Source organism: Topomyia yanbarensis, chromosome 2, assembly GCF_030247195.1.
Source record: "Topomyia yanbarensis strain Yona2022 chromosome 2, ASM3024719v1, whole genome shotgun sequence".
NCBI classification, from domain to species: Eukaryota; Metazoa; Arthropoda; class Insecta; order Diptera; family Culicidae; genus Topomyia; species Topomyia yanbarensis.
In genome coordinates, this window is record NC_080671.1 from 328,071,222 (window position 1) to 328,099,133 (window position 27,912).

Below are 27,912 nucleotides of genomic sequence, written 5' to 3' on the forward strand. Positions count from 1 at the left end.
TTTACAACAAAAACACATTGAATAATGTGTTTCGCAGTACTTAAGGTACACAGCGTGAAGCAGCGCTATATGTCTAATAGAAACGGAGAAAACGGGATTTCGCCAACTTACCTCAACCGCCAACTAGCTCCGGGATCCCCTAAAGAGGCATAAATATGCCTTTCCCGTTAGACTCGACTCATGGGTCCGTAAAATGCCACTTCTAGTTTTCCGATCTGTATATTACACATCCTTACTATCAGTTGAGTACCTTAGCTCTAAGAAATTTTCAAAACTTTCCCTACTCAGTCATCTCTACACACAGAAAAAAACAACCAACGCATACTCTTAGTTTGAAAATAAAACTTTTTTGATTACAATTCTTCATTAGCTTAAAAGGAAAACTTATACTTTGATTATTATTCTTGATTAATTTAAAAGTTTTACTTTTTTGCTAAGAGCGGAACTTTACCAATATTTTTTTTTCTGTGTGTAGGTAATTAAATGTCGTTTTAAAAAGACAATAAAAAGAAAATGTGATTAGATATTAGTAAAAATAAAAAATGAAAAAAAAATTAAAGGGTTGTGTACAAGACACGACCACGATGACATTAAAATTGCGCTAATTTTTGTGAGCCAGCCATAATATTCGTGGAAAAATCCTGTAATGCCATCGACTTATTTAGGACTACAAACGAAAGGTAACAAATCGTATCCTCTACACAGCAAAAAAATTGTAATATTACATCAAAATCGCTGCACATCGCTCTTTAGATTGAGTATTGTGATATTACACGATCGAGCGCTACACTAGAACGACGTACGCGAAACGATGTAATGTGAAAGACGTGTTGCAAAATGGTGTGGTGATCTCGATGCAATGGCGAACGATTGAATGGCGAACAATGTAATGGCGAACGATGCAAAGACGAACGATACAAGGGCGAATGACGTTTTGGCGAACGACGTAAGAACGAATGATGTCACGACGAACGATGTAACGGTGAACGATGTAACGGAGAACGATGTAACGGCAAACGATGTAATGGCGAATGACTTAAAAGAAAAAAAGGTACAGTGAGGTACAGAATAAATATCGAGCAAAATGTCATGCTGAGAAACGCTTGATTCGTTTCCTGTAACATTGCTAAATCTTGGTATTTCGGATGACGTTTGGCAGCTTCATTTATGATAAATTTACATATATATATATATATATATATATATATATATATATATATATATATTATATATATATATATATATATATATATATATATATATATATATATATATATATATATATATATATATATATATATATATATATATATATATATATATATATATATATATATATATATATATATATATATAATTATATATATATATATATATATATATATATATATATATATATATATATATATAATTATATATATATATATATATATATATATATATATATATATATATATATATATATATATATATATATATATGTATATATTAGGGTGGGGCAAAATGATCGTTTTTTCAGCACAGCACTTTTTTGGTTCCGTTTGGGGTCCCAAACAACTGTGCAAAATTTGGCGTTGATTGGATTTGACCCGGCGTAGCGCATTGCGTTAGAAATTTGTATGGAAATTAGTATGGGAAAACCTACTTTTTTGCATTTTTGATTTTACAGACTACAATTCTTCCTGCAGTGTACCAAAAATTAGATAAAAGTGTTGTACAGGATATACTGAACAACTTTACCGAAGGATGGTTGGTGCTAGAATGTCTCTACAACAAGTTATAGCTGTTCAAAGTTCGATAGATCGAATTAATTGCCAAAAATCTTTTTTTGCCAACACTGCGGGTGTATCAATGATATTTCATATAGCATTCCAAAATAACATCATATACTTTAGATTTACCACATTGGTATGTTTGGATGAATTATTCAAAAGCCTTAGCTCAATTTCATGCGAGTAGGTAGTTTCGCAGTAGGGCGTAGTGAGGGGAGAGCACCAACCATCCTTCGGTAAAGTTGTTCAGTATATCCTGTACAACACTTTTATCTAATTTTTGGTACACTGCAGGAAGAATTGTAGTCTGTAAAATCAAAAATGCAAAAAAGTAGGTTTTCCCATACTAATTTCCATACAAATTTCAAACGCAATGCGCTACGCCGGGTCAAATCCAATCAACGCCAAATTTTGCACAGTTGTTTGGGACCCCAAACGGAACCAAAAAAGTGCTGTGCTGAAAAAACGATCATTTTGCCCCACCCTAATATATACATATATATATATATATATATATATATATATATATATATATATATATATATATATATATATATATATATATATATATATATATATATATATATATATATATATATATATATATATATATATATATATATATATATATATATATATATATATATATATATATATATATATATATATATATATATATATATATATATATATATATATATATATATATATATATATATATATATATATATATATATATATATATATATATATATATATATATATATATATATATATATATATATATATATATATATATATATATATATATATATATATATATATATATATATATATATATATATATATATATATATATATATATATATATATATATATATATGTAAATTTATCATAAATGAAGCTGCCAAACGTCATCCGAAATACCAAGATTTAGCAATGTTACAGGAAACGAATCAAGCGTTTCTCAGCATGACATTTTGCTCGATATTTATTCTGTACCTCACTGTACCTTTTTTTCTTTTAAGTCATTCGCCATTACATCGTTTGCCGTTACATCGTTCTCCGTTACATCGTTCACCGTTACATCGTTCGTCGTGACATCATTCGTTCTTACGTCGTTCGCCAAAACGTCATTCGCCCTTGTATCGTTCGTCTTTGCATTGTTCGCCATTACATTGTTCGCCATTCAATCGTTCGCCATTGCATCGAGATCACCACACCATTTTGCAACACGTCTTTCACATTACATCGTTTCGCGTACGTCGTTCTAGTGTAGCGCTCGATCGTGTAATATCACAATACTCAATCTAAAGAGCGATGTGCAGCGATTTTGATGTAATATTACAATTTTTTTGCTGTGTAGAGGATACGATTTGTTACCTTTCGTTTGTAGTCCTAAATAAGTCGATGGCATTACAGGATTTTTCCACGAATATTATGGAATATTATGGCTGGCTCACAAAAATTAGCGCAATTTTAATGTCATCGTGGTCGTGTCTTGTACACAACCCTTTAATTTTTTTTTCATTTTTTATTTTTACTAATATCTAATCACATTTTCTTTTTATTGTCTTTTTAAAACGACATTTAATTACCTACACACAGAAAAAAAATATTGGTAAAGTTCCGCTCTTAGCAAAAAAGTAAAACTTTTAAATTAATCAAGAATAATAATCAAAGTATAAGTTTTCCTTTTAAGCTAATGAAGAATTGTAATCAAAAAAGTTTTATTTTCAAACTAAGAGTATGCGTTGGTTGTTTTTTTCTGTGTGTAGAGATGACTGAGTAGGGAAAGTTTTGAAAATTTCTTAGAGCTAAGGTACTCAACTGATAGTAAGGATGTGTAATATACAGATCGGAAAACTAGAAGTGGCATTTTACGGACCCATGAGTCGAGTCTAACGGGAAAGGCATATTTATGCCTCTTTAGGGGATCCCGGAGCTAGTTGGCGGTTGAGGTAAGTTGGCGAAATCCCGTTTTCTCCGTTTCTATTAGACATATAGCGCTGCTTCACGCTGTGTACCTTAAGTACTGCGAAACACATTATTCAATGTGTTTTTGTTGTAAAACATTTTGTTTTGTAGAAGTTGTGGGGGATAATTTATTTTCGAGCATGTAGGGTAACCAACCAATTTTGGACCCCTAGAGAAAGTGAAATTGCGTGAACGTCAAAAAATAATGGCTTGCCTAAGTTTTTAATGCAATACATGCACGAGTCTGCTACAAAATTACTGTTCTTGAAAGAAAACTGTCAATGGATGTTTTATACATTGACATAAACTCGAAAATGACATTTCTTCACAGCATGAATTTTTCACATTTCGGACCCTTCCACACTAATTTGGACAGTATTCCAAGCATACACACTGAATGTGACTGAATATGTTTTGGAAACAGTGAAGTTTTTTTTTACTAAACTGACCTACTGACTTGTTCTCTTTGCAGTATATTTAATGCATGAAAGAAGAACATAAGCAAATCAGTGAATGCCAATAAAAAATGGTACATTAATCTTTATATGAAAGGTTGACTGCATGAAGTATTTTTTAGTTCTATCATTTTGAGAAATAGAAAAACTTTCGGTACAATTAGGTTACTGCAGACTTAACAAAGCAGCATTAAATGTTATGCAATAGAGTTAACAATAATATATTTCGTGTAACAATTCATCTGTAGCAGTATTATGGAGTAACTTCCTCAAGTGGATGATAAATCAAGGTTCAAAGTTCGTCAGGAATCTTCTTGTACTAAATATTAATTTTTAATTCTTTTGTTTACGAGGTGGTTTCTTGTTATTCTTTCTAAGCTCAGTTTTTCTTTGTTTCTCTTCCTTTACTTTCCTTTTTTCTTCAGTTTTCGCCTTGTGGTATTCAACTGTTCGGTGCAATGTTAAAACAGCAGGACTACGTCGCTTGAATCGTGATGTTCCTGTTCGTGTGAATGTTTCAGGCGATTCTAGGAATTCAGCAAGCACCACCCTTATTATCATTATTTAGCTGTGATGTGTCTCTTAGATTTGTCAACATATAGCTCGTCGAATTCAACAAATTCGAACTACAAATGTTCTTCAACATGGATTTCAGAAGTCTCCTCTTTGGTCATATTATGGTCTTCAATGAAATGTTCCTCAATCGTTTGGTTTTCGATATCCATTGGTTTGAACATTTTTAAATAATTTGACCAACAAGAGCAGGCGACCTACCGTTACGAAATTTTTCACTTTTTGATCATTCTGACTCGATAAACAAATAGCTGTCAAGAAGGAAAATCGAGGGGTGTCCAAAATAAGTTGGTATCAACTTTTTAAAACATATTGTGGGCACCATTTATTTAAGATTTTTTAGATAAAACATTACGAAGAAACCTTTTCGAACACGTAACATGCATAATACCAAATCAGACAAACTAATTAAATCGTTAAAAAATAGTATAATTGTACATTTAAATTCAATTTGAAAATGTATCATTTCCACCGGTTCCTCTTGGCTATTGTTGAAACATGAAACGTTTTCGGTGATATTTTTGAAAACTGTGGATTCTGTTTAATTTTAAACAATTAGAGAAGAACTAATGATATTGAAACTTAATAGTCAACCCAAGGAATGTAATTGCTGCATCAAACCAAACAAATACAGAGAAACTTGGCAGTGTAGGAGGCAAATATGTAGGCACAGAGAACAGACGTCCATCTTCAGCATTCAACTTGTGTAAAATCTCTAACGGTTTCGAAGGTAGTTTGGATATCTAAACCAGGTGCGCTACTGTCGTCATGTTTTTTTGTGGCTGAGTGCGACAGAATTGACGGCGGTTATTCCTCTACCCAGTCAAACTAGTCCGGAACCGATTCGAACTTCCAGCATGAATTCCAGCTCAAATGCGTCAACCGATAGAGTCGGAATCAATTGTTTTCTTTGAGCTAGATTCCATGCAGAATCCATCCAGGATTTCGAACCGGTCCGGAATCGATTTGACGGATAGTTGGGATAGGTTGGTGTGGCGGCGCTAGTGTTTTAGTATATTAATTCAAATGTTTACACACGTTTTTTAAATATTTTTGTTCGATCATGGATGTCTGTTCTCTGTGATATAGGGGTCCAAATATCCTAAGTAAATTATCTTAATTTTGATCATTTTGTGTTATTTATGGTCTACTCCACGAATGGTTATATTTTTCGATATTTCGTAAAAAGGACCTTCAATTTTGGTATAGATATTACACCTATCCACAAGTTATTTTTTAAATAGTTTTTTTTTTATAAATTTTGCGGTTGGCAGTAATATTTACAGTGCAAAAATAATCATCAAATCTCGACAAACATATGATTACGGCCTAAAAGCCAACTGTCACAATCCACTTTGAATGGAAATTCCGGACAAACCGTTACACGCCAATCACAGATGTTGGTAGTAAACGAAAGAGAAAAGTTTTCTCTTTCATAAACTGTTGTGAACTATGTTCGACTAGTAACGGTTTGTCTGGAATTTCCATTCAAAGTGGATTTTGACAGTTGGCTTTTAGGCCGTAATCATATGTTTGTCGAGAAATGGATTTCACTCCAAAGTAAGAAAATCTTTTTCTTGTGTATCTCGTCAATGCAGGGAACATTTACTTCGGCCAATCGCCTGAAGAATTTCACAAATTAACTTTTGAATAAGGAGTACGCATCGAAGCCAAAATGTCGGGGTATTGACACTGAAATATAATGGCAAACGTCGGTTAATATGCAGTTTTATTAGATAGACATTCAGCACGTTCCATTAAAACCTCTGAAGTATTTGAATAACTATTTGATTGTCTATTTTCTGGCGTACACATACATACCGCCAACTTATTCCCGGGTAGCGTTGCGACGGACAGATTTTTGATTTTCATAATACTGAATTTTAAACGCGTTTTTTCCGGTGTTTACGCTTGCTGTTTGACAAAGAGGAGGGCTGTGATCCTTTGTTGGATGAAACTTCCCTAGCGACTGACGAGTAACCGGATTCGTTGCGCCCCGCGTCTGGAAGACACCGCAGCGTTCTTCTCGCACTATGCCGCGTTCCCATTCCTCATAGCTGTGGCGGAGAGCAATACTCGTTCGGCTTATCCTCCACAGCGAGAGTTGCTGGTGCATTTGGATACTTTGCGGTTAGCGGGGGAAGTGATATTCTACACATTTTACAGATTAAGGCTTTGCCAAAACAACAGTGACTATGAGTAAATTAGATAATTTTTCAAGCAGTGCCAATTTGGTAACCCAACGAGTTAAAAAGAGATTGAAAGAGATTACACTTGTTTCTTTTCAACTCGATCAATTAAGGTACTCTAAAATGTCTAGCGATCGATTTCATTACAAGTTCGTTCTTGTTTCAGCGTTTTCTCGTGTTTCTGAATCCTATCGCAGATCAGTAAAACCTCCGGGTGAAAGATTCATCAGAGGTGGCAACCCTACTCTTGGACCGGGGTTAGTGGGCGGGTTTTCCGCGTCCCATATTTTTCTCTATAAAAACAAAGACAATGTAACAAACACTTTGATAAAATTCTGGAATGTTACCAATAGTCTGCCTTTTTATGCAACGTTTTCTTTTTTACAAGATCTACCTAAATGGTAGCGCGAAAAATGTAAACACCGCCAAATAGCCCCGGTGTCTTCTACCATGAGAACCGATAGAAGAAAAGTTTCGTAAGATCACCACTAGAAGCCGGTCGACGATTCACAGCATCAATATGTTTGTTCCAGTACCAAGAGAAACTGGTAGTACTCCAGAGATAATCGTTCCTGTACTCTCTTCTTTTTTCTTCTTCTGGTAGCAAGCCAGCCGTGGCAGCGTGCTTGTTACTATGTGTAAGTTAGTGGCATGTATGTACTATGTGCAAGTTGGTTGCGTCCTTGTTCTTTTTTCATTTTTTATTTCGACTAATATGTAGCACTTTTTTACTTTTTTAATGACACTTTAATTAGCTAGAGCAGTGGTTTATAACCTTTTTCGTTCCATGTACCCCTTTTCGAATTTCGATCACCATGATGTACCCCTTTCTGAAAATTGTTTTCCGTTATTACCCTGTCAGAAAAAAAAACGATTTTCAATAGGATGGAAACTTTAATTTTACAATCAGAGACCTGTTCCTGGGCATTCTCAGTAAGCATTTCAATGTTTGACACACTGAAACAAATATAACAAGTAAAAATTTGTCCCGCATAATTCACCCCTACATTAGCCTAATTTACCCCTGGGGTGAATTCACACCCGGTTGAAAATCACTGAGCCAGAGATTACTAAGTAGGAAAAGTTATGAAAATTTTCATAGCCATTACTAATCGTGTGAGAGAAAGGATGTGAAATATACAGACCGGAAAACTAGAAGTGGCAGCTATTAGAAACAGGCTTGAAATCTTACAGACTAATCTTTTGTCTTCTGCTGGCAGGAGTAGAGCTTAGGCAGAGCTACTATTCATTTATTTTTTATTTATAACTTTAATTTTTTTATTGATTTATTTGTAATTTACCGTACAGATACCTTTATAAATCTCGTATTAATAACTTATACTAAGATTCGTTGAATCTGCGGCTACATATTTCTAGTGGATTTTATTGGCCACATGCAGTAGGACCTCCAAGGATCCACAACAGCATGAGACTACGAAGATTACGGGGAGGCGCACACAAATTAACGCCTGAGAGAAGACTTGGGCTGTCGATATTACCTGACAGCAAGTGGAAAACAAAAATTCTTTACGGTAAGATACGGTGAGTCGCAGAGTCTGCATGCAAAGGTGCTTCAACTGATTGAACTATACTTATACTTTCATGAAGATTCTCATACCACATGAACGGTCGAGCGAGTTGTAAAAGAGGATTCAAAAAGGATTTCAAAGAAACATGATAGTACTTAATGAGTTTAATACAATTGTATATTTAACATTATAATACAAGACAAATAATAATTAAGTACCTATTAGTTTTGCGCTATCATCGGTGACAAATTTTATCACGTTCGCATCTTTTTTGTTGATCTTTGTGCGTTCCAACGGTTTCAACAGCACTGAATCAACCGTTGTGTTATGTTCCCGAGTCAAATGCTCCTGCAATTTCAGCTTTCGTTGAAACGTGTGATCACATAAAGGACATTTGTAGACTCTTGACTGTTCGCGGTAGATTCCCTGATGTGCTTTCAAATGGGCAGTCATATTGTACCTGAAAAAAAACATAAAAATTCAACATTATACCAGAAGAGTCAGTAAAGCTCTTGATAGGTATCTTATTATATCTGTGACATTACTACTGAATTGTTTTGCAGTAAACTAACTCGAAAAATAAATTAAATTTGATAAATTTAAAAAATAGTCGCTACGTCTAATAGGTACAAATAACTGACATCCATGCCATGTTTTCAATGCAAGAAATTGTTGTTTGTTATTGTGGGTGAATGGAGAACAGTGAGTCTAGTTATGTAAGGTATGCAAACTAGGCTCGATGGAACTATCCAAGTCAGTCTTGGATATAACATACATTTGGAGCAACATCAGATGTTGCTGCAAGCTGTTCTCAACTCCTATTCGGTAGTTTTCACGCCGCCATCCGCGATACGGCTTGGTGAGGCCAAACTGGTGTCAAAGGGGGTTAATTGAGGTTACCTGACGTATTCTTCATGGTCACATCATTAGCATTTCTGCGCTAGAATCGACAGACAGCCTTAGTTGATTATAGGATTAGGGACTATATTTAATGTGATAAATAATGTCTTTTTCGCTTCAGATAGTTGATATTCGAGCCAGTAGAACGCCTTGAGCGTCTGACATACGAGCTCCGACGGAAATTGAGGATTCGATAAAAGAGATTTTTTCTATGATACGGTCGACCGACGGCGTCGAAATGCCGGAAGAGATGAACAGCGACAAGCAAGTTTAACAAGAGGAAATGAGACATTTACTACCATTGAAATGAAATCTGTAAGTAGCACTAACAAAATTCTTAATTTCAGGAGCTTTACGAGATGGTGCTGGGCCTGTGGCCTTCGACTGGCATGGTCTATTCACATTGGTTCGGAAGTCTTCTTGGCTGGTTGATAGATATGTGCTCCTACTTGCAAGTTGATTAAATCGCTTGGGAGGGGACATGTCGATTCTACTAGTTGTCGACTCTTTTGACCGTGGGTTGAGGCTAGTTCAGGAAAGGAGTGCAGGACTGGTACCTAAGAGACAGTTAAATATTCAGAACTTTTCTTATGATTATTTAACTCGACCAAGCACACCGGCTCTCAGAAATGATAAGCAACCCTTTCGGGTCGGTGTGGTCTATTCGAGTCGCCTCGTTCGACACTCGATTCGAGCAAACTTTATGGGGAATAGTGGATAAATATTTCTTATGTCCATTATGGGCAGTAATTCTTTTTTTGAAATCCTAAAATGCCTTCACTCCTCTAGCTACTCTGGATAATAATAATAGAAAAAATGAGGGTTTGGCTGGTCCACAATGTAATGAATACGTATATTGACTAGAACAGGGATAATCGAATTCTGTTATAAAATAGAGATAAAACAGCACAGTTGTAGGAAAAGTATTCGCGAGTTAGGACTAATACTGCTAGTATGTTTACCGTTTCAATTAATAGTCTATTGATCCGCTTCTGACCTATGAGAAAAAAGGAGATTAGGAAGAGACAGAAGCGGATTCAATACAAAATTTGACCCCAAAGCGATGGTAGGATGATATTCCATAGAACTAGACTAGATGACACGACGTTACACGCTCTAAACTTGTGCCAAATAGTGTGTATGTATGTATGAATGTATGCCCGTAGGTATGCCTGTATGCATGGATGTGTATAGGAGCAATGTATCCCTGAGCAACATGGAAGGACAGCCTCTGAGCCGCCAAAACGCTCATGGGACGCCGGGTGCACGGTCATAGGTGTGACCATAAGGCACTGCACACACTGTCAAGTGCGATTCTGTCACGTTCGCCCGAATGACATTCGCCCGAAAGCCATTTACCCGAAGGACATTTGCCCGAATGTCACATAAACCCGAATGTCATTCACCCGAATGCCACGAACACCCGAAAGACATTCGCCCGAATGCAACATAAACCCGAATGCCATTCGCCCGAATTCCATATACCCGAAAAACATCGAAGTGTCAATCGAAAAAAAATAATTTATTAAGATGAAATACAAATTTTATTACATTTGATGCTATGAAGAAATTAACACTAAAGCTATACCAGTCAAATAGTTAATCCAATCACCTGGTTTGTATGATTTAACTAGGGTTTCCAGTTTTAGATCCTTTCGTGAGTTCTTTTTAGACTTTTTAGCTGTTGGTACCGCTTGTAGTGTACGTAAAACATACGTACTAGGGTTTTTCTCTTCAAGCTGCAACTGCTTCAACACACCATAGAATTTCCACGGCTGAACAAACCGTTTCATTTCTTGTGCTAGTCTTCTACATTATTGATGGTTCTAGGAATCTTTGTCGATACATTTTCGAAAACTGACCACCAAGCGGGGGGCAAAGAAGGGTTATCGCGAAACTTTTTGATTAGTTTCCTTCCTACCAAAAATACAATTTTTACTAATGTAATACAAAAAATCGTCGAGAGCCTTTGGACAACTTTTCCTCAATTCTTCGAGTGCCATTGGAATACCTTGATGGGGCAAGAAAGCCAAGGCAACAACTTGTTTGTACATTAGTTGTATTCTGTGATCTTCCGAATATTTTGTCTAAAGACCAAGTTGTTTTATTTTTCTGAAAAAACTTTGGTTTAGATGGAAGAATCATCCGTGAATTAGGTGGAAGAATCATCCTGTCTCGAAATCCAATATTACGTAGAGCTATTTGGTATATAGATTCAAGAAATTGCTCTTGTTTTAAAAGAAGGAATCAACCCTTATGTTTGAGTATACCGGGCAGACGAGTGGATCAACAGTTTCTTTGCAAACTTATTTGGCATGCAGAACCAAGGATTTGTCATGTTTGAAAGAAGCAATGAACTCCTAATTGTGGGAAAAGAGCTGCTCATGTTTAAAAGAAGGAATCAATCCCTAGGTGTGAGTAAACCGGGCAAACAAGTGGATCACCGGTTTGATTGCGAGGGCTATTTGGTATACAAACTCAAAGAACTGCTCATATTTAAAGAAGGAATCAACCCCTATATTTCAGTAAACCAAGCCTACCAATGGATCACAGGTTTGCCGAGTAGGGACCTCCGCTTCGGTTCCTCGACCTCGGTAATTGTCGCAAAGCCGCATCACACTAGCTTCGCCACATAACATTTATGAGCTACTATTTACTAACGGTGTTGTACCAAATGGACTTCCACCATGCAAGACATAATTACTAATTTAGTTGATTCAATTCGTTAACGGAACATCTAAATATATATTTACCTCGATCGATGGTGTTTCCGAAAGATTTCTTATTATTTTGTCCGGTTTATCACAAGATTTCACCGCTCGAGCTGACAACTGCGTCCTATATGCATCAGCACCTGAAGAGCATTTGTGGCGTTGGCAACAGAACCTCAGTGACGTCGGATAGTACACCTAAAAGCGATATCGCATAGCCACATTGGTCAGTGTACGGTTGACTAATGTGGCTACGCCACATCGCTTTCTGGGGCACTGTCCGACTTCGCTGCCGCTCAGTCGGCTTTAAACTAGCTATAGCCCCTATGTTTGAGTAAACCGGGCAAACAAGAGGATCACAGGTTTGCTTATAACTCCGGCGACGGGTGGATCAACGCCTCGTCCAACGGAACCTCAGCGGCTTTGCGCCGCTTCGGATCCTTGGCCTCGGATATGCGGCCAAGCCGCATCAGACTAGCTCTGCTGTATAAGCTCACCTGTTATTGTTCAGTTTATCAAACTTTGATTTCACATTTCCCGCTCGGATTTTGTTTATTTAGGTTAAAATACATCCTTTTGGCAAAAAACCGCATTAAAGTCGGACTTCTATCACTAAAGTCAGTAAACTAGACAATGACCCATTTTATATTATGCTTATGAGTGAATGTGGTATTCGGGTTAATGACATTCGGGCGAGTGGTCCATTCGGGTTGATGGCATTCGGGTAAATGGTCCATTCGGGTTAATGACATTCGGGTAAATGGTCCATTCTGGTAAATGGTTTTCGGGCGAACGTCATTCGGGTAAATGACTTTCGGGCGAATGTCATTCGGGCGAATGTGATAGAACCGTCAAGTGCAACGGTGAGACGGTAGGTGTATAGTTAATGCACATAGGTTGCAGAAATAGGTTGTTGAGACAGCCCGATTGCACTCGGAAAATCGGACCCCCAGCAACGACTTCACGGTCCCCTAGGAGTCAGCGGACCCCAGATTGAGAATCACTGATCTAGTCTGTTTAATTCTATGGAAAATCATCCTACCATCGCCTTGGAGTCTACGTCATAGTGGAAGATTTTGCAATTATTCCGTTTCTGTCTCTTCCAAATCTCCTTTTTGACTTCTTAGTCCGAAGCGGATCAATTGACTATTAATTGATACGGTAAACATACTGGTAGTGTTAGTCCTTACTTGCGAATACTTTTTGCTATAACTCTGCTGGTTCAACTTCATCTTATAGCAGAATACGTTTATCCCTGTTCTAGTAAATATTTATATTTATTACTATCATCAATTTTTTTTTTCTTAATATTATGCTGAGTAGCTAGACGGGTGAAGTCGTTTTAGAGTTTCACAAAAAGAATCCCCCCATAAACGACATGAGAATTATTTATCCACGACTCCCCATAAAGTTTGCTCAAACCGAATGCCATCTGGTTCGACTTGAATAGACCACACCGACCCGGCTGCTTAGCATTTCTAATAGCCTGTGTGCTTAGTCGAGCTAAATCATCATAAAACAAGTCCTGAATAACTAACTATCTCTTAGGTGCCAGCCCTACATACCTAGCCCGAACTAACCTATAGTCAAGGTCAAAACTAGCAGGATCCACATGTCTGTTTTGAAAATTCAGAATGACCATTTGCGTGCGCACTTTTCACATGTTCATTCTCATGATGCGAATTTAAAAAGTGAAACATGTTTGGTGTAAAGCTTACATGACTTACAACTCGAAAGAAATGTCTTATTGAACAAGGTTTTGATTCTGTCATAACACTGGCACACATAGTTATCTTACCTTTGAGCAAATTTCTGGCCACACGTTGGACACTCAAAGGGCCTTTCTCCAGAATGGATCTGTGAATATAGGAAACGATGAATTTTTTTTATTGATGTTGGAACAATTCCAGATCGAAAGTATATTTACACGCATGTGCCGCTTCAGGTGCGATCCATTACGTAACCGAAAGCCACAAATTTCACACTTTTTTTCTCGTATATCATCATGCATAAGCCGATGCATATTGAATGAAGACTGATGGCAAAATTGCTTACCGCACTGTTCACATTGATAGGGTTTCTCGCCTATAGATAATAGACAAATGTTGTGAATATTCGCAATGTTACTATTTAAAACTTCGTACCTGTATGCATGGGAAGATGCCGTAATAATGCTCCATTGCTTTGAAATTTCTTTCCACAAAAAGCGCATGTGAAATCGAAAATTCGGCCATGCCTGGAGACATGTGCGGTAAGATGGGATTTAGTTTTTACCGTTACACCACAGATATGACACACGTGATCACCACTGGCATCGCGATTTGCAGAATGTTTATCTCGGATGTGTCTCTGAAATGTACTTTGAAAGTAAATTAGGTGTCCTTATTAAATAATGCCCATGCTACCTTCAATTTTATTTTTGAACCTAAATCAATATCGCATTCTGCACATCTGTTCCTTGCTGGATCTAGCTTCTGTTTAGTAATTATAGTTTTTGCTTCATGTTGTCTTCCTTCAAAATCAGTGTCTTTATCTGCTCCAGTACTATCTTCAACCATGGAGTCATTATCATCTTCATACAAACGTTCTTCGTCGATATACTCAATATCACCCAAACTGAAATTATCCGATTCATCTAAAAACTCTAAACGAAATTCTATTTCCTCATCTGGTTCCTCCTTCGGTTCTTCATCCGCCTTAGGTTTGTGGGAATGATTTCGCATATCGTTCATCGACCGGAAACTCTCTCCGCAGGTATTACATTTCATTGACACCGTTTCTTCCGACCTGGCGACAGATTGAACATCACCAGCAACCGAATCATCCACTAGTGTCTGATCGCATTCCACAATATCGTCAATATATGAACCTTCCGGTTCCTTTTTTAAATAAACCTCATTCACACAGATCTTACTGCCTACAAGCGTTAGGCTTTTCTTCAGCAAATCGGTAAACTCTTTCTGGATAATTATTGCCTTGGTGTAAGCCGCATCATAGTCGTTCAGTTTCACTACGCATTCTTGGCAGATGACAGAGGCGATCAAACCTGCGACGCTTTCCGACAAATCTCCACCGAGAAAACGTTCGATCACTTTATATACTAGCGTGCCTGAATATTTTGTTACCAGCTGCAACAGGTTTCGGTAGTCCGAGCTCGTCTCGTCCGCACATATAAAACATATCTCGGGTGGATTTTCCATATTTTCATAAAAGATGAAATTACCAGGAACCAAGCTCAATATTATGGCACTCAACGCTTGTGTTTACATTTTTTACACTCAAATTTAAACTTTTGATTAACTGTTTACTGTTACTATCTACTACACACTTTTGAGTAATAAAATACCTACACGGTAAAAAAAACTTTACCCATTTTATGTATTCAAATTGCCCATTTTCGGAATTTATTCGAGCTGTCAAAAAAATTGGTATTTTTCTGTTTCTAACAATGAGTACTTTTTATCCATTTCACAACTACTCGATGAGGTAATGTCAATGGGTATATTGATCTTGATAATGGGTGAAAAATCCTTAAGCATTATTTCAAGCGAGTTAACCTGCAAACTAATGGCGATTTCGCTTGAACCTGAAACTGAGTCAGGTTCTAACCCCAACTGCTGTCAGTTCATACATTTTGACAGCAGTTGGGGTTAGGAACTGACTCAGTTTCGCTTCAAACGAAAACCACATAAGGATCGTAGTGGAACCTGCAAATTATCGCCCTGCATCGGAGTTCGTGGCGGAAACGGAACATTTCGGCAATGCTCCGAAAACAACGTCTGTTTAGACTACTGAGTATGTTGAAAATATGCGTCAGTTTGGCATTTTTAGAGCAGCCAAAAGATCCAGCCATCAAAAATATATCCAGTTGGCGGTTTTATTTTGTTAAGTAGTTTTAGAATAGGATTTCTATCTAGATTCCTATACTTTTATAAGGAAATAATAATGTGAAATGAATGTTATTGATTTTTTTAAAATTCAGAAATAATTCTATTGACGGTATTTTTCATTCTGGCGCGAATTTCATGAATGGGTATTTTTTACGCATTTTGTTGTAACAGTTCTGCGAAAAATAATGGGTGAAACATACCCAGGTTGACGTACAAGGCCTGTACTCATTTATGGGTACAAACGCTTTACCCATTTAATGGGTTATTCTACTTTTATTGAAAATGAGTAGTTTTCTACGCATTAATGGGTACTTGATTTTATCAGTGTACACGTATAGACTTATCCAGCAGCGTTGGTATTGTGCCGTTTTGACGTTTGAATTTGGAGGAAAACAAATTGATTGCACAGCGAATTGGGAGGAAAACAAACTGCTTCTGGGCTTGAGGGGGGCGGTAGTATAAAAATGTGAGATATCAGTGTGAGTATTTTAAACGTCAGATCGATCATGAACCGACCAAAGGGCCGAAGACGCAATGATATCGAATCGAGAAAAATAGCATTGAAAATTCGCTTCAGAAAATTTAATCGTATTTTAACCGTGCTTGCATACTGCGCTTTCACATGTATTGAAACACTTCAAAACAATACTAGTTTTCGGAAGCATTACTAAAATATTTTATATAATAACGTTTTCGTTGATAAAATTGAAAAAAATATATTTCGCCGAGTGTTGTTATGAAATGTTGATTAGGCCATTTTTGAGTCACCCTCTTATTTTGACCACTCACAATTTCGCCCTGCAGTGTCGCCAGAAAACAAAAATCAAATGTGGGTTTCGCCGTGCTCGCCGGAGGGGAAAATTTGTTATTCCCCCCGGGCGTATCAAGCAGTTGATTTTGTTTAGGGCGACTCTGTTTACGGGCTTTGTAAGTAATGATGCTGTCAATTTCGCCCGTACACACTACGTTAGAAATGCAGAGGCGTAATCCGCCTGGCGGCTTGTTTACAGTTGAAAGTCAGATCCGCCGTTTCGTTTTTTTATTGACTTTCATGAAGTGTGAAACATTTATAAATGAGTTTTTATATTCATTATGAATTATTTTTACTCCTCTTTAAGATATTACTCAAATCTCCGTTTGTGTACATTTGTTATATAGGCCCATTTGTCGGTTCACGATCGAGATATCTCAATAAAAAGAAAAAAACGACGTGGTTTCCTAGATTGTACGTCGATTCCCGGTTTACCATTTCCCGGAAAACCATTTTCCGGAATGTCATTTCCCAGAAAACCATTTCCCGGAATGTACCATTTTCCGGAAAACCATTTCCCAGAATGTACCATCTCCCAGAATATCATTTCCCGGAATGTACCATTTCCCGGAATACTATTTCCCGGAATGTACCATTTCCCGGAATACCATTACCCGGAATGTACTTTTTCTCGGTAATTATTTACACTATTCAGCTTTTTGTTGGTGGCTGCGTCCCCAAATGGGCACCCCACCCAAGTAACCACTAAGCCGTAAAAATGGCATCAATTCGGTTCTATAGTCGCGTATAGAACAAGGGTAACTGAGCTTATAGGCATCATATTGTACATGAGTGCTGTTCAAAAGCCACTTTTGGCGAAATATTCGGCTGATATGCAGCCTACTCCCACTTTTCCACCGCGCCTATGGAGGAATGTCAAAACAATTTGTGTAATGGGTAGAACCCACTGGTTGGAAAAAAAAACAAAACGAAAATGGAGGAAAGACTGTTTTTCTCTCTTTCTATCTTTCATGGTCTATCTGCCACATGTGTTTGACTTTTTTCTATACAGCGTTTGATCCAGGCTCGAACTTCTGCTTCTGGAAGATATGGGGGATTAAGTTGTTCCAGTGCGCTTGCTGTTTGATCCATTTGAGCATTTGGTCATGTAAATGATATTTGCCGTTCTTTAATCGAACGGTTTTTGGTTCGATTGGAAGTTGATTTCACTCACCGACGAACAGAAGCATGGTTTTGGGAATATTTTATTTTTGAAATTACTTCCCTTCCTACACTAAACTTAAAAGTAATTCATCGCAGTTTCGTATCATTTTATGGCTCAAAGATTTAGTTAACTTTAATTTGTTTGTGCCAAATCTCCGAAGCCGACAAGCTTTTTCTTGAGCTTACAAAGTGCACCATATCATATTTGTTTTGATTTGGACTTCATTGCTTTAGTTTAATAGAAATGTCAAGCATAAACGGCATTATAAAGGCATCACTGACTACCGCTTACGGCTTACAACTACAGGGTTTTTAGGCTCTAAAGTATAGCTTCATATACCCATATACGGTCTACTTTAATGCTTAATGCTTGTAATGCTTATAAACATTCGAAAAGCTTGTATAAAACTTATAAACATGTGTAAAGCTGCTATGCAGCTTATAAACATTTGTAAAGCCCATATAAAGCTTATAAACATCGGACAGCTCTTATATAGTCAATATGCTGCTTACTTTAGTGCTTACTGGTTTGCTGGGCACTTTGACAACTCGTCCGTCCAATGTCAATTTTGACAAATCATCAGTCTTGTCGAATTTGACAAACCGTCCTTCAGATTCAATTTTTTGATCGTGGTAGGCGTTCACTTCTGCTCTCAACTAAAAATTGAACGTCAAATAAAAATATTGTTTTTCAGTTGAAAAACTAAACTGATTTCGGTACGGATCCGCACAGTCAACTGTAGTTACCTTCAACAACGGCACTCAACTCGAAATGTGGATACAGAACATTTGCTATTCAAAACTATTCGCTACTCACGATCGGCAAACAAAAATCGGTCGACCAATACGGCAATTAATCAGTCTTATAATGTAATCGGGCGATTATCATACGGAGGAAAACCAATTAGCGATACTCAATCTAGTCGAAACTAATACGACAGGTGGATTGCAACTGATTTCTTCGGTAAACGCAGCTGCAGCTGTAGCTAACAATTATCGATTATTGGTGCTAAATTTTGCTACAAATTTGTATCCAAAATCAGGTGTGAACAAACATTGTTTAGGTCTAGGTTTAGGTACTGTATCGTCAGAAGATGCTTTTCCGGGTAGTTTAAAAGTAAGTTTCATGTGCTATTATTAGTCATTTAATGTGATGAATTTAGGTAAGAGCAGAGGTTCAAATCGCACAATTCTCTCGACACTTTCAAACAGCTGAGAATATGCTTATAAATAAATTCGCGAAGCAAGTAAAATCATCGAAAAAGGCGTTTGAAAATAAACTAACAAATTTTAAATTTGACGTTTAACGTTTATTAAGAAAATAAATAAGCAGGATACATGATAGCCGTGAAACTCAAGGCTAATGAGACCGTTTGTCAAAATCAACACTGCTGACGAGTTGTGAAAGTTGACACTGTACAGACAACTTGTCAAAATAGAGCGCGCATTTGAAAACGCAGCCACCAGCAAAAAGCTGAATTGAAATCTACAGTAAACATGTAAAAGAACAAATCCAGAGCTATGTTGACTTACATATGGGTCATTCCACGCGAAGTGATCAAAAAAAGATGCAAACTTGAAATCGACCTTCACGGATTTGAACCAAATTTGAAGGAATTGTTCATCTAGGGCCAATATATAAAAACCCAAATTTTTGTGTCAATTGAACCACCCCTCGGGTCATGGGAGCACCCCCCGTTTTGGCAAATTGCCAAAACGCTTGATTTTCTTTTGATCATATCTCCGGTTCTATTTACTCTAGAATCAAACCGTAAGTTGGCTTTTGAAGAAAATTATTCAAGGAGTCTACACTGAAAGAAATCCAAACGTTAATTCTATTTGCTTCAAACCGCTTAAGATTCATATGAAGAAGAAATGCTATTGTTATCACGCGCACACATACCTTCTATGTGTCAACTGTATAAACTATGTATGCACACACATAAGTTATATGTGCATATTATTATAGAATGGGGTTTTATGTGCCTAATAGTTATGAAATGTGAATGTAAGATTAATATTTCTTGTGAATACACACATTAGGTTTATGTGCCAGCAAATAGTGTCTATATGCCTCCGTTAATTGCAAAAATCTATGTGTAAAATCAATAGGCATAACGTTTACTTTTTTTTGAGTGTAGAAATAATATTATTTTTTGTCGGCAGTGCTACCAACTATGTGATTTTTTCAGTTAAATATTAAAAGTTAGTTTTTCTCTCAATACATATATTTTAATTTTGAAAATTTTAATGCCATCGCGTTCCTCAGACATTTTTACATAAAAAACACTTATCATCCCAATATAATATGAGCGCATCCTGAGATATACGTTTTTTCCTCTATTCTTTATTTCACATTATTCCGCGACAAATAAAATTTACAATCAAGATATGATAAGCTTTATAGATATTGAGTGACTGTACTGGAATAAAACATGATGACAAGTTTTTGTTTGGTTCGCTTGACACATTATCTTTGCTCTCTAATCATAATAATCTAATAAAAAACAAGCGCTCATAAACCAATAAAGTACCAGAAAACAGATTATGCTTAAAAAAAGCAAAGTCTCAAAGAAGATTGTTATAAATTATTAATTTCCAAAAAAAAGTACTCAAATTTTAAAGAAGACATTCAAAAATATTTTTCATGATTTGCTCATCTCCAAAAGAAGGCGAATAAGCTCATAGAATAACAATTATAATTCAAAAAGTTATAACCCCATAGAAAATCCTCCCGATTTTCCCACCGACTAAATCGGCTTGCATCGGCACAATCGGCCGACTATGCCACCAATTCATCGGTCGATTGTTGCACCAACTCTTATGGGGGTTTAACATGGACGTCAGCCGACGCGACAACCGATTAAATATGACAGACGAAATCTGTTGACATCGGTCTATTTCAACCAATTAAATCGATCGATTAGTTGATAGTTTAAAACTGGAACCAGATTTACACAGATTAAATCTGGCGATTAATATGGTGACGAAAATTGTCCACCGACGAAACCCATCTTGGTCGTTTAATTAATCTGTCGACCTCGAAGCACCCGTTTTCGTCGGTCGACTGTGAAATTTATGAAATGTCGAATTTCCTATGGGGAAGGTATGTTAGGACCACTAGTACTTAAATCCAATAAAACACCAAGAATATTTTGAAAGAGTTCTTAAAAGAATGTGAAACTACATAGAAATAGAAAGTACATATAAATCAAAAACATGCCAAAAATAACGACAAGGAAGCATGCATGTATAAGAAAGAAAAACCGCAGATTTTTTAGATGCATAATCCATAAAAATCCCAAAATAAATATGTCTGAAGCATTGTTGATATGTTATTCTAACTTACATTTAAATTCCAAACATATTTCCAAACTGTTATTTATGTTCTAAAGTAGAGAGATTTTCGTAGTTTGTTTGACATTTGCTGCGTAGCAAGTGTAATCAAAATGAGTGGTGGCAAGGTACGTGGTTTAATTTATTTTACGGGAAATGGTTTTCCGGGAAATGGAACATTCTGGGAAATGGTTTTTCCGAGAAATGGTACATTTCGAGAAATGGTTTTCTGGGAAATGGTACATTCCGGGAAATGGTTTTCCGGGAAATAGTACATTCTGGGATATGGTTTTCCGGAATATGGTATACCGGGAAATGGTATTCCGCGAAATGACGTACAACCGGTTTCCTACACTCAAAAAATAAATCACTTTTATTTTACATGAATTTTCACTTAAAATAAATATTATATAAACTTGGCAACCATACACAGGAAAACTGCGGTTGTTTACATCCGGCCTATCAAGACAACACCCAAAATGAAAAAAAAACTATTTATTGTATGCCCGAATAGAATTTTACAATAGCATTTACCCTTCAAACAACCATAAAGCAATAAATATTATAGTTATAACTGTTTCAACATTGTTCGTCGCAGTGTTCTCGCAGTAGATTTACAATAAAATTTCATGCAACAATCAATTTTACTGTTCAGCAAAAAACTGACACAGTAAATTCACATTAAATTTTACTGTTTTCAAGAAAAAAATGCATGGAGAAAAATCGATTTTTTTTAATGTTAAGATACATAACCACCCCCCTTTTCACTGTAAAAGTCATTTTTACATTGCAATTTACCGTAAATACGTTAAAGTTTATTGTTTTTTCATTGTCACATAACATTAGAACTTACTGTAAATTATTGTAAAATTACTGTACTGTCACAGTGAAAATTATGGTTTTGTTACAGTACATTTCTATTCGGGTGGTGTTTATGTCAAATAAAAATAACCATGCGGGAAAACCGGGAAAACATGTGTTCATTTTTTCTGACAGGGTATCATTTGTCGTGAAATTGGAAATGTCAAATCCTTCTGATAGTGTCAAATCCAGACTGTCAACATATTTCTTTATTCTAAATTAAAATTTTATTTTCACGTTTCCTGAGTTGGAAAAATACATTGTTGCAATCACGAAAATCAGCTTTATCGATGTATGTAATAAAAAAGAGTTTTTTTTTCTCATTTAATGACCCGATTCAGTAGCAACTGCGAGCTATACGTCGAAACCGCGATCTGGTAGCGATATATGTCCAGGTAAGCTTATTTTAGTCCACAAGTATGTATCCGTACTTTACTGCCTCTGGGAATCACATTAAAACATTCGAACTGTTGAGTGATTTATACCAAACGTCTAGTTCAGGCAAACAAAAGTTGCTAATGTGATTTTACTCTTTTACTTTGCACTGAAAACAAGGTGAAAAGAATGTAACAATTCGGTACTTTTCCGGTAGTGTGATTTTTTTTTGCAGTTGAGTAGAAAGAACCGAAATTATGAATAGTTTTGAATGAGCGTGCTGCTTGCTGTTCTTTTTGTTAAGCCGTCTGGCAGCTCTATTTGAGATCAACAACACGATCGAAAAACGTCAAAAGGAATAAACAAGAATCAGCTGTTGTAATTTTGACCACATCAACTGTGCTCTACTTGTTCCAGTTTGATGCTGGAGTTTCATTTATTACAATAGTGCATGATACAAGAGAATATTTTAAATCAAGTTTTACTCTAAAACGGAATTACCGCGTTAGGATATGCATTGCAAACCTATCTTGACATGTAAGTAAAACTAAAGCATAGAGATTGTGAGATTCAAAAATATGTTTCAGATTCCGGAGACACCCGTCTATTCAAAAGCTTAGAACCGCATATTATCGCCGCGTTACCATCGGACACTGCCGAATGGAAACGGTCCTACGGACGTCCAGTAAAGAATGTTCGCGTCGAGGCCACTTTTAAGCCGTTCGATCCGTCGAAGTTGGAGATGTATAACACTGGTAACTGGGATATCGTAGATCATCCAGTCCTGCATTTGTTCGTAACGGAGTGCAACGACGTCGAAGCTTACCGCGCATCGGTTAAGGAGGAGATTGACCAGTGGTTGAAAACGTTGAACAGCTACAATGTTACCGACTGGATGATCGTGCTGGTTGAGACGTTGGATATCAAGAAATCAAAAAATATTCTTCCCCGAACGACTGTTCTTGATAAGATTCGGTTAGATTTTGCATCCAAGAATGGGGATCGTTGTTTATCGATTTTGAACCCGACAAAATTTGAAATGAAAGCCACGGAATCTTTCCGTTGTCTACTACAAAGAATTCGTCACTTGATGCTGACAGGATATAACAAAAACATCGTTAAATATGAGGATTTGATTCGCACCAATCGTGAGAATCGAGTTCAGGAGAATTGGAATTTTATAGATTATTTCTTACTGCAGGAACAACTTGCCTTTGTGCTTGAAATGCTTGGTCAATATTCAGAAGCTTTGGTACAGTATGATGAGTTAGATGCTCTATTCTCTCAGTTCATTCTTAACTCGGTCTACGGAGAGAAACAGAAATGGTTAAACATTTTTGATCAGCCTCTCTATGCTTTCCACGGCATTTCGCCTCACCGGGCGAAAATGGAGGAAACACGCAAGAAGATCATCAATCAGTCCGTCAATTTGTTAGAATTTCGAAGTTACCTTTTCGAACGTCAATGTTTGCTGCTGGATGCAAACGGGAAGCCATGGGAAATTGCTGAACGACTGTTACCGTTTCTTTTCTCAACGTTGCGGGAAATAGAAGCTTTAAAATTGGAGACACCAGAAGGATCTCTCTCTTGCTGGGAATTTGTTTGTTCACTCGAGGTCCTTAATCTGTGCGATAAAGTTCAGGAATCGAAAGATATCCACAAATGCTCACAATATTCGGCTCCAATTTGGAACCTAGCTAAGGATAAACTTTACAGCTTGGGCAAACAGTGCGGTTTGTTACCAGGGCAAACTCCGACTTCCGAACAACTTCACACAGTTGTTCACTTATCAGCCGGAATGGGCGACACTATACCGGAATGTGGAAACAGTGCTCTGCTTGAGGTCGACGTAAAGGATAAAAGGTCTCATTCTCCGGCTCGAAAACCTAGGAAGTCCGCAACCGACAGTCTGAAAGAAGCTTTGGGATCGAATCAAGCGTTCATCAAGTTGTATCTGGAACTAAGTGAGTTGGCAATCAGCACGTATAAACATGTTTCCCGACTGCGTTCCGCTCGATTGGTTGGACTTGACCTAGGAAGCTTTTATATAACTCTCAATGAACCTCAGAAAGCGGTCGGTTTCTTTACGGACCTGCTGCGGGAACTGAAAAGCGAAAATTGGCACTATCTTGCTAGTCAAACACTGTTAGAGCTAGCTTGTTGCTACCAGAAAATGGATGATAGCGTGAATTATACCAAAACGTGCAGTGCTATTTCGTGCTGCTTAGATTTGGAACCACTCGTGCGATCTTTCTATTTTGGGGAATTTCTTTCGTCACTGAAATTGCTGAAAGAGTTGAGAAATACCGACATCAATGCATTGAATGTAATTACAGTTTTGGAGGATCATTTTCAGGTTAGTGGAAACTTTTTGATTACTAGTTTAATCGCAATATAATAGTGAAGTTTCTTTTTTCAGATTATTGACATTTACGTAACACAGAAGTCCATAATTCAAGATGACCTAATCGTAGTCGTTCTAAAAATCGAAAGCAACTTTCCCCGCGAGATTAATTGCGAACAAATTCTGCTCTCCTTTGAAATGGATTCCAAGCAAAGTGCCGAATCGCCGCTATCACAAGTTACGCTATCTGAGTTGTCAGCCGCTTTACCCTTCACATTGCATCTCGATTATAAGCAAGACGACACTTTAAGCTGTGCATCAGTGGCCTGCAACAACAAGGCAAAGCAACCAGTTCGGAGAACGAGCAGTACTCGACGCAGGGTTTCACCCACTCAGCGTTCAGATTTTACGAATTGTGTTGGAAATGAAAAATTGCTTCTTCAACCGGGACTGAACACAATCGAGCTGAAGGCTAAAGCAAAACGTGTTGGTGCTTGGTCCTTCAAACAATTGGCTATTCAAATCGATAGTGTTGAGTTCTTAACCGAGAGCCTCCCCAATTCGCTACCGGGTTTCGAAATAATCACCAAGGCTTCCTCGGCTGTTTTGAATTTTATGAACCTCATAGCGGGCGTGGAACAACCGGTGAAGCTTATCATTTCTGGAGGCAGTTTTCGATTCCCTAAAGATGCTAACATTACGTTGAAATGCTCGAAAAATCTTAAAGTGCGACTCGCTTCATCGAGTTCGCATAAAAATACCCAAAAAGCAGCGTTTCAACGCGAATTAATTATCAGTTTGCAAGATTTTCAATCGTTCGAAGAACGATCCGTAGATTTGGAAGCTCTGTGTGATCTACCCGGTAGACGAGAGGAAAAACCAATTGAGCAAAAAGTCATCCTCCAGGTTCCTTGGAGTCGAAATGAAATCCAAATCCCGCTTCATTTCCTGCCGGCACTGACTGCCTCCTGTCGGTTGCATTCATCGGGTTCGAGGAAATTTCTACAAGTTATTCTGAAAGGAGTCAGTGAGCATAAACTTATCCTCAAAGATGCTTCCATGTCATGCGTTGCTGAAGGTGTAACCATCATCGACGTGAATCCGAAGTCCCAAAATGAGATTATCATGACAAAAGGCTTATCGATATCGTATCTTTACGAAATACAAGTAGAGGCACTGAAAGCAGAGAGCGAATTATCTGTGATTCATGTTGACTATCGAATGAACTTTGCTGACGTTAATTTACCGGAGGACAATCGTTACTACATTCCGTACACTGTCACATTCGATGTGATGGACTACACCACACTATTTACGATTTGCGCCAAAATTGAACCATCCTCCGAGTTGTGCCGAGTAAACTCCGTATGTCATCTGAATCTCCGAATATCTAAAGTACATGCTAACCCGTTTTCGGATTTAATGTATGAAGTACTAGCCGATCAGAATATGTGGGTGGTTGTTGGTCGAACAGCAGGTTTGTTTACACACGCTTAATTTCGTCTAATTTAACCAGACTTAAAATGCATTTTTTCATATCTAGGAGTGATTTCGATGGAAGAAGTCGAAAGTCACAGTATCACTTTAGACGTGCTACCTTTGACGGCTGGATTTTTGCCGTTGCCAAACATTCGACTGTCCAAGTACATCTCGGCCAATAAATCTAAACCAGATGCCCATCCACGACTACAACCGTTCCCGCCGGGACAGATTTACAATTCGACCAAGAGCATGCAAATACACGTTCTTGCTAGTAGCAATGCGGACGCCTAAATAGTGTTTTCATTATTTTTGTTATTTATTACAACACATTTTTTATCTAATAAAATATATTATAAGCGTATATGTCTATATTTTGCTACAGGCTTTCAATTGTAACCTATAACAATAACGATTTTTTTCGATTCCAGCCAGTTTCTGGTATTCTCACACGGACCTCGAACACCACGTGGTGCTTTCTTGTTCTGTGCTCGTATTAAACACCTAATTCGTGTACAACCGACGAGGATTTTGGCGGATTGCACACTGACTTCATCATGTTTGACTACTGATTATCTAATAAGAGTTACTTAGGAAATGGTAAATACCAATCCGACCCATATTAAAACTTCAACAGCATGATAGCCATCATTGCCATCCGCCCCCATTTCCATCGTTCACGGGAAAGGATAAGGTACACGGGAAGTGTTGATGCTCCACCTACTCAACGGAAGGACGACGATTCATCAGACTCTTCCATAGGTGTCGCGGATTTGGAGGATTGGAACGGTATAATATCTAGGATTCGCTCCAAGCAAGCGATGCGACCCGTAAAGCATAGTTTATTAGCTAGTTGTTAGGTTAGACTTCGTGTACCCGAGCACTCGAAGAAAAAATCTTGTTTAGTTTTTGGTTCTTTTTAAACTCTGGGCAGCCAGCTACCGAGAGTAACCTATGTTCCCTAAACAAAAGCAATTTGAACTCCACACAACCGGCCGTGGGAGTATTGCCTAGGGAAGCTACTCTTATTTGCGTAATGGGCTGGATCACTATTGCAACAGTATTTAAATAAATTTCGCTACTTCTGCTCTACGATATATTTATTGAATTGAAAGCTGCCGAGTGATAACACATTATACAGACAAAGAGTTATGATAGCGCGAGATGTTATACGAGCGATAATAACGAGCATGGAAGGCAAATATAAATGATTGTTAACCTGATGCACGAGCTTTTTAGCAATAACGGAACTCGAAATTAGATTCATAAAAACAGACGCGGCGAGTTTTCAGTACGTATTGACCCGTGATCATCGATACTTGTCAGATTAAAGTCTTATTGGGGTTGATTTCTGATCAACTATTCATTTTTACGGTAATGTTATCTTGACTAGATCTATTCGCACCATCTCATTCTGCTATTATCGGCAGAAGGCTGATAGCACCCAGTCGTCGCCGGCCTAAGAACTAAATGTCATCAAAAGACTTAGACTCGCGTGGAGGCATGAGATAGGAAACTTGGGAGAACTTGGTTATCCCACCGTTTG

At 37.3% G+C, this 27,912-nt stretch overlaps 2 protein-coding genes across 2 annotated transcripts; one reads left to right on the forward strand and one right to left on the reverse strand.

Annotated features, from left to right (window-relative positions):
* Positions 1-8,654: 8,654 nt before the first annotated feature.
* Positions 8,655-15,402, reverse strand: LOC131683844 (zinc finger protein interacting with ribonucleoprotein K-like). Its single transcript, XM_058966195.1, has 5 exons — positions 14,512-15,402; positions 14,251-14,455; positions 14,034-14,191; positions 13,905-13,963; positions 8,655-8,955 (listed from the first exon to the last, which is right to left on the reverse strand). The coding sequence occupies exons 1-5, from the start codon at positions 15,304-15,306 to the stop codon at positions 8,706-8,708; spliced, it is 1,467 nt and encodes a 488-aa protein (XP_058822178.1). The 5' UTR covers positions 15,307-15,402; the 3' UTR covers positions 8,655-8,705.
* A 7,507-nt stretch (positions 15,403-22,909) lies between these two features.
* On the forward strand, positions 22,910-26,730 carry LOC131683837 (trafficking protein particle complex subunit 10). Its single transcript, XM_058966179.1, has 4 exons — positions 22,910-23,080; positions 23,131-24,899; positions 24,963-26,364; positions 26,431-26,730. The coding sequence occupies exons 1-4, from the start codon at positions 23,056-23,058 to the stop codon at positions 26,658-26,660; spliced, it is 3,426 nt and encodes a 1,141-aa protein (XP_058822162.1). The 5' UTR covers positions 22,910-23,055; the 3' UTR covers positions 26,661-26,730.
* Positions 26,731-27,912: the final 1,182 nt, after the last annotated feature.

Coding starts and splice junctions, on each gene's coding strand:
- LOC131683844 (XM_058966195.1), bottom strand. CDS start 15,306: ATGGAAAATCCACCCGAGATATGTTTTATATGTGCGGACGAGACGAGC. Junction 14,456..14,511: donor GTTCAAAAATAAAATTGAAG/GTAGCATGGGCA, acceptor AGTACATTTCAG/AGACACATCCGAGATAAACA. Junction 8,956..13,904: donor GGCCAGAAATTTGCTCAAAG/GTAAGATAACTA, acceptor GTTTTTTTTCAG/GTACAATATGACTGCCCATT.
- LOC131683837 (XM_058966179.1), top strand. CDS start 23,056: ATGCATTGCAAACCTATCTTGACAT. Junction 23,081..23,130: donor TTGCAAACCTATCTTGACAT/GTAAGTAAAACT, acceptor AATATGTTTCAG/ATTCCGGAGACACCCGTCTA. Junction 26,365..26,430: donor GGTTGTTGGTCGAACAGCAG/GTTTGTTTACAC, acceptor TTTCATATCTAG/GAGTGATTTCGATGGAAGAA.